The sequence below is a fragment of the Martes martes genome (assembly GCF_963455335.1).
Source record: "Martes martes genome assembly, chromosome: 17".
NCBI classification, from domain to species: domain Eukaryota; kingdom Metazoa; phylum Chordata; class Mammalia; order Carnivora; family Mustelidae; genus Martes; species Martes martes.
The window spans coordinates 12,868,948-12,885,071 of NC_137905.1; the positions used below are offsets into that span (position 1 = coordinate 12,868,948).

Here is a 16,124-nt window from a genome sequence, read left to right on the forward strand (position 1 = left end):
CTGCCTTCCTGGCTCCTCTGTGATTTGATCTGGGTGTCCGGATGTGCTGTCAGCTGTGAAAAGTCAGAGACTGTGCAGAGTTGTGTGTGATACACTTCCTAGCCCGGGCAGTGCATGAGGGTCACGGGGGAGCCAAGCGGGGCGAGAGAGCAAAGCCCGTGGCAGATGAGTGGGCTGTTGGAGAGACAGTGATGGGCCTGGCCATGCCCGGGGTGGGGTAAGCATGCATCTAGGATTGGTACTCAGGACTGCTCCCTGTTCTAGGCACTGGAGAGAAGGGAAAGATACGGGTACTGCTTTCATGGAGCTTAATGTTGGGGTTGGGGAGACCCTGGCTCATTACCACTGGGGGGGGGGTAGTGTTTTGGTTTGTCAAAGATGAGACATCCTGAGAATTTCATAGACCCTCTGCCTTGTCAGAGTCTAGGTGGCCTGCCATCGGCACTGCCAGACACACCCCCATGTCGAATTGATGTGCGAGTTACTGACCTCTCATCTCCCCCTCTAGTATGCCCTGCACGTGTACAACGAGGTGATGAGTGTTGGGCAGAAATACGGAATCCGGAATGCTGGGTACTATGCTCTTCGTAGTCTTCGAATTGAGAAGTTTTTTGCCTTCTGGGGTCAGGATTTAAATACCCTCACCACCCCCCTGGAATGTGGACGAGAATCTCGGGTGAAACTGGAGAAGGTACAGTGTCTGCGCCGCCCAAGGCCTCCCCCCACCCCACCCCCTGCCCCGGGAGTGGACGTGGCCTCAGAAAGGAGCGGCTGAGGTGGAAGGCCTAGGGATGGCCTTGGATGGACAAGGACGACGAGGACGTCCTTAGATTGAAAAATGTGTCTGTCCTAATAAGAAAACTGGTTGTGAGCCTTTGGCTCCCACACCCCTTACACCCGAGATCAAGAGCCGCGCGCCCCACCGTCGGAAGCAGCCAGGCGCCCTGCTTGGCGCTCCTGCAGACGGGGGGGCTGTCGGGGAGGTTTCTCCATTGCCATGCCATGGACCTTTGTACACGGTACTCCTCTTAGAGTCAGCCGCCTCAGTTTGCTTTCTTTTCAAAGTAAATAGGAAGATCATTTATTAGAAAAGTGCTAGGTCAAGAGGATCTTAGCGAAAAGTCTCTTTCCCACGTCTGCCCCCCACCAACCTGCACCCTGAGCTGCTGCCTCTCCCTGAGCGTGTGCTCCTCTCCCTGCCGCCCCCGGCCGGGCTCCCCGCACTCGCTCCTGCTGCACAAACCATCTTAGGCCTTCCCTCGCAGTACAGCTCTGTAGCTTCTCCGTGCACAATTACAGGTAACTATTTTCTCTCTGATATTAAAGTAATGAATACTAATTTTGGAAAAGAGCAAAGAGTATCAAGAAAATTAAAACACACCATTTTATCTGTTCATAATCAGTTTCCACCTGCGTAGGTTGCCTATGCAAACCTACAAGCATTGAATATAGATATACGTGTATGGGCTTTTTGTTGAGATTCTATATATATAAAAACATAGTTTTTCTAAAATAATTCTAGCGAGTACGCTTGGAGGATTTTTCTTCCTAAATATTTCTTTCTGTGTGGTCTTGTGGTTGAAATCTGAAAAATGCTTATGTTACAGAAGTTCCCTGAGGAGATCTTTACTATGGTGAACGCAGTTTTTCACACAGTGGGAAACCAGGGTGGGGGGGCGAGTGCTGCCCCAGGCCAGGGGCGTCAGGGGCCCCTTCGCACCCAGCACGGCCGTCCGGTCTCAGCCTTGCCTTCTTTCCTAGGGGATGGACTTCATTGGCCGAGATGCTCTGTTGCAGCAGAAGCAGAACGGGGTGTATAAACGCCTCACCATGTTCATCCTGGACGACCACGACACCGACCTGGACCTCTGGCCGTGGTGGGGGGAGCCCATTTACCGCAACGGGCAATACGCAGGCAAGACCACCAGCAGCGCCTACAGCTACACCCTGGAGCGCCACGTCTGCTTGGGCTTCGTACACAATTTTTCCGAGGACACGGGGGAAGAACAGGTGGTGACAGCAGATTTTATTAACCGGGGAGAGTATGAGATTGACATCGCGGGACACCGGTTCCAGGCCAAGGCCAAGCTCTACCCAGTCACCTCACTCTTCACTCACAAGCGCCGAAAGGAGGACGTAGAGCTAAGTGACTTGCACGGGAAGTAATGCCCGAGGCCTCACTTCCCCACCTACCCCGCCCCCTACCGCAGGGCTCCCCTCCACCTCCTTCTCTGTCCTGACCTCTGCCTCCCAGCTCTCAGCTCCTTGATGCTATTTTAAACTGCTTTTAAACCTTTTGCTTTGCAACCTCTTCTCCTTCCACCTTCCCCCTCCCTTCTGTACTTTCCCAGCTCCTGCTCCTGCCGGGCTGTTCCTCCCTCCCCTCTTCACCCCTCAGATTCCCGTGGTGACAGGAAGCATGTCTGACGGGCAGGACAGGCGCCAGCTCCACCCGTGGAAGCAGGTAACCAGGACAGTCGGATTTCTAATGCTGTGTCTCGAAGCAAGGGAAGCTGGTGGTGTGCAGGCCTCAGGGCAGGAGTTCCGCGAGGCCGACTTTTCTCGGAGCGGTGGCTCGCTGTGTGTGTGGCTCAGCCCTGTGCGAGCGCGGGCCGGGCTGCTGGGCCAGGCGGATCCCTCTCCCTTTCCCTGTGCCGTGGGCTGGCCCCTTGGTACCTCTAGCAGGAGGACGACCATCTACCTCACCCCCTCGAGGCATCCCGTGGATGCTGTCCGGTCTCTAGTGAAGAGCGGCCCTGGCACCATCCCGAGGTCCCTACCAACCTGGGTGTTACAGTGCCAGGCCGGGGCCACCGGCCTCAAATTTTCTCTGTGTCTCGCTCAGCTCTCCAAGAGCGTTTGTTGGCCTGAGTAAACAAGCCAGTGTTGGAAAGGGAAAAACCACATTGCCTTTTGTGTTGCTTTTCCCAGCTGCAAGGGTCTGATCTCAGAAGGTGCACAGCCCCGAGGTGGTTTCCTGCTGCTAGAACGCTGCTGCTGCTTTCTGCCTCTAAGCTCAGTCTCTCCAAGTGCATTTGACTTAGTCCATCCTCCCTCCCCTGTCCCTTGTGCAGTGGGCCCTCAGCCAGTGAACACTGCTGTCCCTTTGGAACAGGATGGTTGTGCGGTCCTGGTGAGGAACCAAACCTCGCTGGCCAAGCTGAGTTTGAGAGAGCTGCTGGCCTCCCCAATTTGGCTTCCTCTGGCCCAGAACAGACAGATCCACACAGCGCTGACACCCCCCCCCCCCGCAATGGGTCTGCTGAGAGTTCTGAGTGTGCAGAGAGTACATTCTGAGTCTGCTCTCAGCCAGCACTCTGGGGCTCCGGCATGAAAAAGGGCCTGGGGCACCGGAAAGGCCCTCCAAGCTGTTAGGTAGGGGTCAGCTGGGCCACCTCTGCTGTTACAGATCTTAAACTGTTGTCTTGGTATCTTGGATGCATTAGCTCTAGACAGGTCTCTAGACAGCCTTTTGTTTTAGAGCAACTTAAAATTCTCAGCTGTGTCTGCTGTGGCATTACGCAATCAGACGGATTCCTTCTAGACACTGCTTGCCATTTCCCCAGCCAGACAACTCCTACTTGATCACTGACTGCTTAAGGAGGTCTTAGTTGATTTATTAAGGGAGTAGGTCGTTAGAACTCTGTTCCCAGAGAGATGCTGCCCCCGGGGAGGAAGGAGAAACGGGCAGCGGTGTTGCCCCGCTGGACGGCAGGCACAGCAGCTGTGAGCAGTGGGGGCCCAACTGGGGAAGGAACTCAGCGCTAGAGGCAGCCCATGCTCTGTGCCACACTCGTCTTTGTAAATGAAAAATTATTTCAGGTTGAATCTAAAAGACATTCTAGATTTATTAGTTACTTATATCTTAGCTATACTGGCAAGATGTTAATTTTCTGGGGCATCACTGTTTATTGAGGACCCTGACACACACACTTCGCCTCTGACGCTTTAACACTCACCTTGAGATCTCTTGGTTAAGTCAGACTTCGTCAGTCTGAATTCGGTAGTTTCCCTCTTTGCTAGTAACTGTGAGGGAGATGACTCTTCCCTGCCTCCCCGCACACCTGACAGAACGTCCCTTCTGCGGCGGTCAGGCCCCGTGCGTTACCGTGGATGACCACTCACCTCTCCCTGGAGATCCAAGGGATCCGGACTGCTGTGAACGGTTAGCGGGACTCTGGGTTCAGACATGTGGTCCTTTCTTTCTCTGAAAGGATGCACTGTCACCTCTTGTGCTGTCTTGATCTTGTGCTCTCTTGAGGGATGGCCTCTGCGCTCTTCTCTTTGAAGCTAGAAACACAAAGCATAAAACTCAGGGCTGCGGGTCCCTGCGGCCCCTCTCCTCCCCTGAAATACCTGCTAAGCCCCCACTTACTGCCACCTCGTGTAAATCCTGGTTCCCGGCCCTACCACGGTCACTTGTCTTCTGTGGAAGCTTGCAGCAGAGAGACTCCCTGTGCGTACCAGTGGCACTGAAGTCAGGAGCGCTCTAATTTGGAAAATTCAAGAGCAAGGGACAAGAACTACCTGCTGTCCTCTGACCTGTGTCGGAGCCGCGGAGCACCGCACAGGGGACCTGCTCCAGGAGAGAGAACCAAGCAATCCCACTACGTTTCTAGTGCTCTGCTGGGGGCACGGGTCTCTCCCCAGTGCCCCCGAATACAAGAGCTGCCCTTTAGGCCAGGGGCGCAGAGACCACTAGGCTCTGTGATTTAACCTCAGTTACCCCATTTCTGCAGGAGGAGAAGCCTGGTGACTTGGCTTCTCACCAGGAGACCTAGTGTCCGTGGATTCTACCTTGTACAGACCAACAGCTTTACCTCTTTCCCCTCTGAGGCAGTGAAACAAGTGAAAAGTTAACAAACTCCTTCCTCCACTACCAGCCTCTGAGCGTATTTGCAGTGTTAACCCCCCGGATGCGGCGGGACTGAAGCTTTCCGGAAGCGGCTCACCCTCACTGGAGAGCTGACCCCTCACCTTGCTGTCTGGCTTGTTTCATCCTCTGCCTGATGGACACATGTGCCGGCATCTGAGTCTCCACCCTCCACTGAGAACCTGAGGGAGATAAAAGGGAATCTTCTATCATCTGTCGTCATGGTTCTGACCCCAGAAGGCTGCGTCCCGGCTGACTTCCGGGGTTAGCTCCCGGGTTCAGCCTGCTGTCTCTCTCTGTAGCTGCCTGACCAGTGGAAGCAGGGAAGAGCCCCTCTGGTATCCGAGGTGGAGGTGTGGGCACTGTGCTTAGTACTGGAGAACTTTCCTACTGTTTCCATTTCCTTTTGCACACTATACCCCTGCACCCACATCCCTCCCCCAATCTTTTATCAGAACGACAAAGGGAACGTTTTCACGAGTCAAGAACTGTCACTTGCAGGCGCATGGGTTCAGAGCAGCACAGCAGAGGGCAGAAACGGTAGCTGACCCGGGAGTCTTCAGGCGCTAACCGTGTCTCACAGTGAGCCCTGAGCGAGCCCCAGGCTCTGCCTGGCAGCGCGTCCCCGGCAGACCCCCTCGGCCTCCTCCACTTCAAGGTGCTGAGTTGTAAGGCTCCCCCTCATCCGCACACGGCTGCGTCTGCAGCCCCTCATCACTACAAATGCACTATTTTTCAAGAGAACTAAATATTTTTGTATGTCTTTGCCTTCTCTTTGTTCATTAAACACCAGAGTTATTCATTGTATCATGTGATTCTTGACTTCTCCGAGCAGAGAATCTGCATCCCTTGAAGAATTACACATTTCTTCCTGGGCTTTCTCCTCATACCTAGAGGTACCTATTTTTACCCTTCACAAACCTTTTCTGCCTTCTCGGTTTTCTGTCCCTCAAGGACAGAAATTACAAGAGGGTGGGAAGGATATTTTTAGCATCAGTTTCAAAAGATCTATGCCAGGATTTCCTTTGCACACCAAGAACTGGAGCTGGGAGCACCTCTTTTCAAGCCCGGTTCTCGTGCCTTACACCAGGATGTCCCATGGTGGGTGTAGGATGAAAAGAAACTTCATTTCAGTCTGAGGGTTCCCAGGCACCCCACCATCACCTCCCTTCCCCAGAGCAGACAGGTGAGAGGGAGAAAGCTTCTGCAGCTTCTTTCACTGAGGGGGTTTCTAGCAGCACAGTTAATGCTTCACTCTCGAGCCCACTCTTGGGATCCAGGAAATGCCATTGTAATTGTCGTTCAGGCTGTAACTCATTTATGTCTCTAAGTGTGCAGTTCGCTCAGCCCCTTTTGGTTCCTCTGGCAGTGTCAGCTTCTGGTGCTGAAGACATCTGAGGCACTTTAGTGGATGGGACTTTTTCTCAAGAGCACTGGTGACTTTAGGTACCGGGGTGAATTTCTGCCTCCATGAATGTGGTATTTACATTGTGCACTGTGTTTCTATCAAGCCAGATTCCAATTCAGATTTCCTTTTCATGTTACTAAGTTTGTAAATGAATAAACAGACATTTTAATTACTCTGGCTGTGTCCACTGGTGAAATGTTCTTCATCTCTAATAACTCAATAAATGTATTTGGCCATCGCAAGAGGTAAACACTTTCCATAAAACCATTTATACTGATACCAAAAAGGAAGAAAACCACATGGAAACCAAGGGTAAGCTAGAGGCATCGTGAAACCTCCACACAGTGGGGGCTCTTGAGGAGAGCCTCTGGCTACTGTCCTGAGGTTCCGATCTCTGTTGAAGATTCTGACCTCCCCTTCTGCCTATTGATTACACAGTGACATATCACCCATCACCTGAGGGCCCACACTGGTGTGCAAAACAGACTCTGCTTGCTCACATAGTAGGAAGAGAAGAAAACTGAGAGACACACCCACATCTTTCACTATATGACCTAAAAATTCATTCACTGGACTTTACTTACCCAGCGGTTTTTTGAGCGACTACATCTGTGAATCCGTAGATTGGCTAATGGGTCTATAACAATCTCATCGTGTCTGCCAAAGCTACTTGTTAAATTTCCAGATAACTGAATGGCAGCATTCAATACAAAGGAACATCCCACACTCTCCCAGACTAATTCCAAAGGAAGGGTTCGCGAAACACTGTGCACAGTGACACTTTCGGAATGTGCCACAGTGATGACCTTAGGGCACAACTCTCCAATCACGGGTACCTCCTCACCGTTAACGTGCCACACTGCCTACCCCCGTGACGCACCACAGGAGCAACAAGTGACTGTAGGAAAGAAGCACCCGGCAAACGGGCAGAGCAAGACTTACCTCCCAGCCCCTCCACCGAACGAAAGGCCGGCAGAGTTCATTCCCGCCAGGACGAAGTAACCCCGCACCGAAGGAGACTCGCCCATGATGCACCTCATGTCCGGGGTGAAGGTCTCGGGGCAGTTCACCAACTTCAGGAATTCCAGGGTCTCCAGGTCGGGCATGCGACGCAGGAGGGAACTCAGCAGGGGCTCTGAGCCGTGAAAACAAACCCAAACACAGTCCTCAGCTTTAGGGGATTCAAAACCTTCCAACTCCTGCTTCCCGACTCCCTCCTATCACAGAGAACCTCCTGAAGGAGGCTTTCTCAGAAGAGCCAAATGGCCTGAGTCAGAAAGCCTGCCCCTCACGTAAATGCACTCTCTCTGAGGATTAACGTGTAATATCCGGAAACCCAGCTTGTACATAGGTCACGTGTCTTCATTTAATGTCTCAAAAGCAGTCCCCTGATGGCCTCTGCGCATCCTGCCGGGTAACAGAATTTTCTGTTGGGGACCCCAAGTCCCCAACACAGCACCACCGTTGAACTGCAAGGGGGGGTGACTAGCGTGACCCCTGGACCCTCCCCGGCTTGACTTCCTTGCTGCCCTGCAAAGCATCAGAGACACCAGGCCCAAAATGCATTTCCAGGAAGTGACCCTAACTCAAGTGAGATGAACTTTCCTTACAGACAAGAGGCCTACGGCCCGGGTTCCTCTCGCACCCAAGCAGGTAAGCAATGCAGGGCTCGGCGAAGCACTAGGAACCAAACCCGGGGACCGCAAGTCGGACTGAGTCGGCAGTTCCGGCTCGGGGCCCCCGAGGCAGACCCTCTCCTGATTCCAACTCTGCTCCCCACCCGATTCAAGTACCCGCTGCCCCCAAATTAAATCCAACCAAAAGGGACCCGCTCCTGCCTGTCCTGCACGTAGCAGCCATCCTCCGTGACAAAAGCAGAGGCGGTGAGGAGCGGGGACACCTTTTACTATCTTCACTCAGAGTCCGCACCGCTCCAGAGGAAGCCCGGCCAAGTCTGAGGACACCGTGGGCGGGTTGGGGGGGACCAGGCTCATCCACTGGGCAGAGGGCCACGGCCTCTTCCCTCCCCTCCTCCAGCTCCTCTCCTGGCATCTCCCCTCTGCACAAACACAGCCACCGGGTCCCAGTTCCCAGACGTTCAGTCTCAACCCAAGATTTACACGCGAGGTGACGCTTCGCCAGAGTAGGAATCCTGTGAAAGGGAAATGCCATAAAACCTCAGCCTGTCGTCAAAACTTTGACTACGTCAACTCTCACCTTCCCAACGACAGCCGTGTCGTGGGTCACATAAGCGCTGAGCCGGGCAGCGAAGGAGACCATCCGCGGTGCTTACGCTGCGACCCCCGGGAGGGCCGCGTCAGCGGGCAAGCACGTCAGGCTACTACCGACCTTGCCAGGATCGGCCTGGAACCATCTGGGATCCGAATTATGCGGGTCTTCAGAAGAGCAACCCTGACGGACACGGGCGTCCTGAATTTTCAGCTCTAGACCCCGCTACTCCCCCAGGACAACTCCCGTGGCCACCAAACGGTTTCATCAGCCGCGACGCGAGGCTCGCCCCGGGCTTCGATCCGTCACCTGACGACGCGCGGACAGACACGCCTCTACCTCGTGACCGTGCGGGGCTGTCCCGGGGCTCGGCCTTCCCCTTCTACTTGCTCTGGTCATACTTAGCTCGCGACGCCCTGGGGTCTTTCCCCTTTACGACACACAGGAGGGGTAACCTACGTTCAAGCTCTTTGGTCAGAAACCGCCTTCAGAGCAACTGGGCAGGTGCCGCGGCTCAGACCACGATGTCACCATCACGCACCGAAACGGGAGCAAGTCCTCGGCGGCTTCGTTCAGGAGCCACGTGTCGCCACTTGCTAGACTTCAGTGAGTGAAGTCACAGCAAATGGCCCAGGGAGCCTTTCACATCCTGAGGATGACAGGCTCTGGAAAGGATCTGGGGTAAGGACGGATCCCCTCGACCGGCGGGCAGGGAAACGGGACACAGCGCAACACGCGGACAGACTCGCGCAAGGAAACGAGCCCGGCGAGCGGCAGCGCCCGGCCTGGGACTCAAGCCCTGACCACCGAACCCGCGGGCCGACGCGCCGCCAGGCACAGACGGCACGGAGCCCCGGAGTCCGCGCCACAGGCTCACCGGCGAGCGACGGATTACCTGCTTACCTGTCTGGATGCCCGTTTCTTGCTCTAACTGGTGGTAGAGCTTGTTGGAATAGTCTGCCATCTTCTGCTCGATGGTCAAGTGCCTGGCGGTGCTCAGGATGCCAGCACAGAACCTCGTGGAGCCAGCAGCCAGCCTGCAGGATGCACCCAAAATCCCATCAGGTGGACTCACTCCCACAGCGTGACGGCAGCGAGATCAGAGACCCTCATTACGGCATCGTCCGTCAGGTGGGAAGGTGGAAGCCACCTCCCTTCAGAAGGATTACAGCTTGTTCACACTGGAACAGACCCAGTTCCTCCGTGGCTCAGGCCAGTGGGTACCCCCTGCCTAGCCCGGGGGCCACCCCGGGTTCAGCCACAGGCAGATGTCTGTGTATGTTCTGCCTCTGAACCCGCAGCACTGATCCTCTCCAGACCTTGCACCCCACCTCCTCTCTTCCTTCCTGCAAAGCAGATAACCCCGCTCATCTCCTCCCCTGAAACTCCACTGATAATCCCATTGGCATCTACAACCATCTCTCCTTCCCTCAGGGTCCAAAGTTCATCGCCCGCAAGAGCCCCAGAACCCTCCCCCTCCTCCCCAGGAACCCAGGGCCATGAACCCAACTCCTCTTCCATGCGCCTTCGGTGCCCTCCTGACCCTCAGCGTTTTCGCATGCTCAAGTCCTCCCAACCCACTGAAGTAACGGGACAAAGCCTCCATAAATGTCTTTGAGTAGTGATTTTTCATTTTAAAAATTCTAAATGATAAGAAATATGGTCTTGGCGGAAAACACAAACATAGAAGGCAATTGTGATTTCCCATCAGGGTGCCTGGGTGGCTCAGTTGGTTGAGTGTCAGATTCTTGGCTTCGGCCTAGAGTGGTCTCGGTGTCGGGGGATGAGCCCCATATCAGGATTCTCTCTCCCTCTGCCCCCTTCCCCGCTCACGAGCATGCATGCACATGCGTGCGGTCTCTCTCTCAAATGAATAAAATTTAAAACAATGATTTCCCATCATACGAAATAAGCAGTCCCATGTGCTGCCCTGCTCTGCACCTGAGTGCTACCGCCAGACTGTGTCCTTCTTCCCTTACCCCTTAGTGATTGCACGGTCTGCCAGCGGTCAAGCCAGAGGTGACTTTTTTTACTTATTTATTTTATTTTATTTATTTATTTATCACAGGGGGAGAGAGAGAGAGACAGACAGACACAGAGCGCGCGCTCGCCAGCGCAAGCGCACACGCGCGCACACACGCAGGGGGAGTGGTAGGCAGAGCAGGCAGAGGAAGAAGTAGGCTTCCCGCCTTGCAAAGGGCCCAATGTGGGACTGGGTCCCAGGACCCTGGAATCATGACCTGACCTGAGCCAAAGGCAGCCACTTAACTGAGCCACCCAGGCATCCGGAGCCAGAAGTGACTCTTAATGTGAACTCACAACCTGTCTTTTCACTTGATGAATACCTTCAGGAAAGGGCTTCCTGTATGATCTGTCCTTTTTCCCCCCATTACTGTCTGTCCCGAACCCAAAGCCGTTGGGCTTCTGTGCCCCCCCACCAACAGCCAGGAATGCTGCTCTCACCAAGAAGGCTCATGTTGCCGACTTCTGGAGACACTGGCCCCCTCCTCATAAGGTCCTCTCCAAGCACCGCATGTCGTCCATCGCCCCCTCTACTCACACCCTCCTTCCTGGTTTAATCCTGACTCCTACTACCCTGGCCACGTCTTTGCTGGCTGCTCTCCCCTGTCCGTCTTTCCGAGTCCATGTCCCTCACGGCGCTCTGGGACCAGCTACTCCCCTCGGTCCCCTACTCTCCGGGGGATTTCACTGCCTACCGTGACCGAGGGCCCAACCCACAGTGGCCCCAACATTTGCGTCTGCACCTCCAAGGGAACAACAGCAAGTCTGCTTGGGCTCCCAGAGGTCAAATGGGCACATCCAACAGGGAAACCCATCCTCCTCAGTCTCCAAATCTTCTCCATTTCTGTGTCCCCAGTGTGACTCCATATACGAGAACCCTGGGTGTTACCCTGGGCTCCTCCTCTCTTGGCTCCTCCATGCAGCCAACCTGCAAGGACTAGGGATTCCACAGGCTTCATTTCCCTCAGGTGGACCGACTTCTCCCACCCCCGCTGCTGCGGCTACCTGAGTACAGGCGGCCACCCGTGCTCAGATTACCGCAGAAGCTTCCTGACAGGGCTTCCGCACCCCGTTCTCCCCACACCCCACAATCCTGACTCTGAGCCAGTCTTCTCAAATGAGAATCTTGTTTCACGCCCCTGCTAAAACTCTTCAGTCTTGAAGTACAAGACCCTTCACTGTCTGGCTCATTTCTTATCTCTGCTCTCTCTGGAGCCAGGCTGAACCTTTCTGTAACTAACTCCTCAAACACGACAGGATTCTGAAACCCCCGGGGATCCGGGCACACTATTCCTCTAACCAAACAGTGTAGCTCCCGCCACTCTCCCCCCACCCCCCAAACAAAGGTAACCGCCAAGGCTCTCAGCCTGAAATCCTATTAGACCTCTCCCCCAGCACTGGGTCAGGTGGCCCTTGTATGTTCTCCCATCACACCCTGGGCCTCTCCCAGCACAGAGCTTCCTGGACCGTGTTCGTCAATCAGAGAAACAGCACAACAGCCCGGCTGAGAATGTAGGCTTCATGGAGAGGCAGACAGCTGGGGGTTTGAAAGCCTCCGCCCACCTCTCATTAGCTCTACGACTTGCAGCAAGTTATTCCATCCCCGTGCTTTGGGCTCCTCATCCATGAGGCGAGCTAGGACTACCTACCTCACACAGCTGCTACAAACACCCAATCACACAAGAAGGAAAAACATGGCCACTGGACCTAAGAAGCACTCAATAAGTGGTACTTTTTAGTGTCCTATAACTATAGAGCTCTCTGGGAGCTGGGACCGATGATATAACTTGATCATGCTTTTCCCAGCATTCAGAGTAGGCACCTAGGAAATGTAAGTTGCTCAATGGATGAGAAGAAAAAACACACCAGAGGGTTGGGGGGAGGAGTTCAATGAGGACTCAGAGATCTCAAGGCTAGGCTCTCAGACTTCAGGGGATATCCAAATCACGTGAAAGAATTTTTAAAAAGAAAATGGGAATATATATATATATATATATTTTTTTTTTTTTTTTTAAAGATTTTATTTATTTGACAGGGCGCCTGGGTGGCTCAGTTGGCTAAGCGACTGCCTTCAGCTCAGGTCATGATCCTGGAGTCCCAGGATTGAGTCCCCCATCGGGCTCCCAGCTCCACAGGGAGTCTGCTTCTTTCTCTGACCTTCTCCTCTCTCACTGTCTCTCTCTCAAATAAGTAAATAAAATATTTTTTTAAAAAAATTTTATTTGACAGAGAGATCACAATTAGGCAGAGAGGCAGGCAGAGAGAGGAAGGGAAGCAGGCTCTCCGCTCAGCAGAGAGCCCGATGCGGGGCTTGATTCCAGGACCCTGGGATCATGACCCAAGCCGAAGGCAGAGGCCTTAACCCACTGAGCCACCCTGGCACCACAGGAATATTTTCATAGGCAGTTACAATCTACCAGATGCTGCGTTAGGTGTACAACTGACTTAAAACTCACAACCCTATACGGCACTAAAACTTTTCTACTGCTTGGGGAACCTGAGGCACAGGGAAGGAACTCGACCAAGCTTCTCTAATGCCGGTAGTGGCAGAGCCAGGAGTAAAACCCTGTCGGGATGGCACCAGAGTCTACCCTAGAATCTTTACTCCCTGCTACCGTTCAAACAACCTCAGACAAGTAAAGGAGCGGTAGCTGTGAGGACAGAACCACAAGACACATCCCCTGGCAGGATAAAAGGAATTGCAAAGGTCACAGAAGACACGGATTAACAGATGAGGTTTAAGATGAAATTAACAATGTTAAAAACCTAGAGGGACCACCCCCCCCTCCACCGCCCCCCTCTCCCCACCAAAAAAAAGCCTAGGGTGATGAGAACGGAGAAGAGGATTTGTGCCCTTGTGTGCATCATGACCTTCAAAGAATCACTGAGTGGTGAGAGCAAACAAGAACCAAAAAGGATTTAAAGTGGATCCAAACAAAGAAAGGCAGGTGCCAGAGTATCCAAGTAGGTTTGGCAGCAAAACCAAGGCCAAGCTTGATAGCAGAGAAGGGAAAGTCACTAGACAAGAAACCAAAGGTGTCAAAAACAAAGAAAGAAAAGCGATAATCGGATTTAAAATGTGTGTGTGTGTGTGTGTGTGTGTGTAAAAATACATACCTTAAGTTTTATTTAAGTACTCTCCACACCCCATTTGGGACTCACATGCTCTTCCGACTAAACAAGTCAGGCGCCCAAAACAAATTATATTAAAAAAAAAAAAAAAAAAAAACCTAAGATGACCCTACAACGCTTTCTGCTAGGAAGAAAAATGATCTGCCAAGCAAACTCAATATCGGGACTAGGTATGCCCACATCTGCTTACACCAACACGAGCAAGAGGGCAGCTCCAAGTCCCCCTGAGTCGTTCCTCTGTACGGTCACAGCGTGTGTACAAACGGGCCGCTGGGGACAAGGAAGACTGGTGAGGGGAGAGCGGTTAAGAACATGTCCCACACCTGCCTCACCACTAGAACCACCCAGGACATTTCTCTCCCAGGCTCCGCCTCTGGTGAGTCGGGCCCTGCCGGTCCTGGGCGTGTAATTCTCAACAAGTGCCACCAGGTGATCAGACAAGTTAAAGAAATCAATACGAACCGCCAGCGCCGGCCAGGTGTGCCCTGGGGCCCCGCTCCCCACCTCCTGCCCTCCGCAGCCCCGTTCGTCACGCTCACACACACCGGCAAAGGACACCTGAAGATGCCCGCATCCCAACTCAGTGCCCTTCACATCGGTGCCGAGTGCTCACACTCACGAAGACGGCTCACTGCCCCGGGCCTACACGCTCCCCGGTAACTTGGCTGCCGCACTCTGCAGCACTCCTGCAAGTGAGTGAGGCGCAGGCGGACCGCAGCACGTCTCCAGGCGGGAAAGCAACTGCGCCCGCAGCGGACGAAGACCGGGCGAGCCCGGCCTCCTCCGCGCTAGGGGCTTGCAAGCCCGAGGCCGGGAGCGCGAAGCGCGGTCACCGCCGGCGCTCTGGACGTCGGGCTGAGGCGGCGGACGTCCCCTGAGGGGCCGCTGCGCAGGCCCCGGGGCAGCCGGGCACTAGTCTCTCCGAGACCCGGACCACCTTGGCCGGACGGAGCACAGCCGCGGACAGGCGGGGAGAGATGAGGCCAACCCCTCTCGGCCCCGGCACCGGAGTCCTGAGGCCACCCGGCGCAAGCGACACGAAACGCGGGGCTGCCGGGACCAGCCCCGAGGGAGAGCAGAGCGGAAAGGGGGGCGCTGAGACGCGCGAGGGGAGGCAAAGCGGCCCCGCAGCGGTTTCCTTACCTCACGGGCCCCCGAGCGCTCCGCGGTCAGCACCACCCCGGCGGCAGCGGGGCAGCAGCCACAACAGTTGCGAGGGGTCCCGGCACCAGAACGCGGGGAACGGGGAAGGGAAAAAGGCGGGGCAGAGGGAGTAAAAAGTTCCGGGGAACGGCGAAGACCACGACCTTCCGCGCTTTACGGCCCCCACAAGGGTACGCCGGCGCGAGATCGCTCCCGCGCACGCGCGCGCCGTGACGTCCTCTGGCGGCCCCGCCCCTGCCACGTGGGTCTTGTTTGGGTCTCGCGAGGCCCCGCCCCGGGACTCTGGGCGTCTGCCGCGGTGGTCCTCATGGTCTTGACCTCGGGCAGCCCGGCGGGTTGACCTCTGCAGGTGGACCGGGGAGGTCCGCGGTGGGCCGCTCGCCCTGCGGTGCTCTGGGAAGCGCGGAGCTTCGCTCTGCCCTCCAGGCGCATTCCCACTTCTGTCCCCAGGTGGTGGAGGCTCAAAGCCGCTCTGGACCCGCAGGCTCTCGGCTCTTCCCGGGCCAGGCGGGATTTATAGAGGCCCTGAGCTCTGGGCCCGAGGTCACTCTGCACCTTCCTGGCTTGTTTGGGACGAGGGAAATGGACTCTCTCAGTCCATCTTTTGGCAAGGCTCCCGTCCAGCCCTTCGTCACTGTCAGCGGCCCTGTTTTCTTTCCCTGGTGGAACTCATCGCCTGGTTGTTATGCCCCAATAACAGGTCCGTGACTAAAGGAGCGAGACTGATACAAAGCAAAGGTCAAGCAAAGCTTTATTTCGCCCCAAGCATCAAGAATCAAACTGACTGGCCAGGGCCGTGCCTCTTACAGAGAGGGCAACCTTTCTCTCTTTCACAGACTAGCTTTTAAGGGCAAAGGCTGTGCGGTTGGGCCTGGCCATGCACAGGTGGCCAATGAGATTGTAACACACACAGGAAACTCCACAGGGATGCTAAGTGAACAAATGAATTACAATTTACCCTAGTAGACATTTGAACCAGCCTATCACACCTTGGTTAGGATTGGCGCCAAAAAGGCTCCCAAAGGGCAGGGGCCCATACTCCTTGGTAGCTAGGGAGACAGTATGCAACCCCCCACTGACCGGATGTCTCCACCTGGCCTGACCCACCTTGTATCTGGGCTTTGTTACCTGGAGCTGGTTTCCAGGACTTGTTTTTAAGTAAATCCCCTGGGGGAAGGGGAGCAGGGAGTGTGTAAGGGTTAAACAACAAGGTTTTGTTTAACTTTAATGAAAGCCTCTTGCTAAATAGGTCCTTACAAGGTGCAGCCTGTGGTGGTCGACTGCGTTTCCCACGAG

At 54.7% G+C, this 16,124-nt stretch overlaps 2 protein-coding genes across 4 annotated transcripts in view; one reads left to right on the forward strand and one right to left on the reverse strand.

Annotated features, from left to right (window-relative positions):
* LOC308358822 (pyruvate dehydrogenase phosphatase regulatory subunit, mitochondrial) overlaps positions 1-5,678 on the forward strand; it is a 36,541-nt gene extending 30,863 nt beyond the window's left edge. For all 3 annotated transcript variants that reach the window (XM_080829278.1, XM_080829277.1, XM_080829279.1), the window contains 2 exons: positions 509-691; positions 1,762-5,678. In XM_080829278.1, the coding sequence (XP_080685404.1) occupies positions 509-691; positions 1,762-2,166 (588 nt within the window). In that variant the 3' untranslated portion in view covers positions 2,167-5,678. The remainder of the gene's footprint in view (positions 1-508; positions 692-1,761) is intronic.
* LOC308358823 (pyruvate dehydrogenase phosphatase regulatory subunit, mitochondrial-like) lies at positions 2,013-14,934 on the reverse strand. Its single transcript, XM_080829280.1, has 5 exons — positions 14,808-14,934; positions 9,414-9,547; positions 7,224-7,416; positions 4,978-5,055; positions 2,013-4,290 (listed from the first exon to the last, which is right to left on the reverse strand). Exons 2-5 carry the CDS (start codon positions 9,472-9,474, stop codon positions 4,224-4,226), a joined length of 399 nt encoding a protein of 132 aa, XP_080685406.1. The 5' UTR covers positions 9,475-9,547; positions 14,808-14,934; the 3' UTR covers positions 2,013-4,223.
* Between the last annotated feature and the right edge of the window lie 1,190 nt (positions 14,935-16,124).

Coding starts and splice junctions, on each gene's coding strand:
- LOC308358823 (XM_080829280.1), bottom strand. CDS start 9,474: ATGGCAGACTATTCCAACAAGCTCTACCACCAGTTAGAGCAAGAAACG. Junction 7,417..9,413: donor AGAAACGGGCATCCAGACAG/GTAAGCAGGTAA, acceptor TTCACGGCTCAG/AGCCCCTGCTGAGTTCCCTC. Junction 4,291..4,977: donor GAAACAAGCCAGACAGCAAG/GTGAGGGGTCAG, acceptor TTGTGTTTCTAG/CTTCAAAGAGAAGAGCGCAG.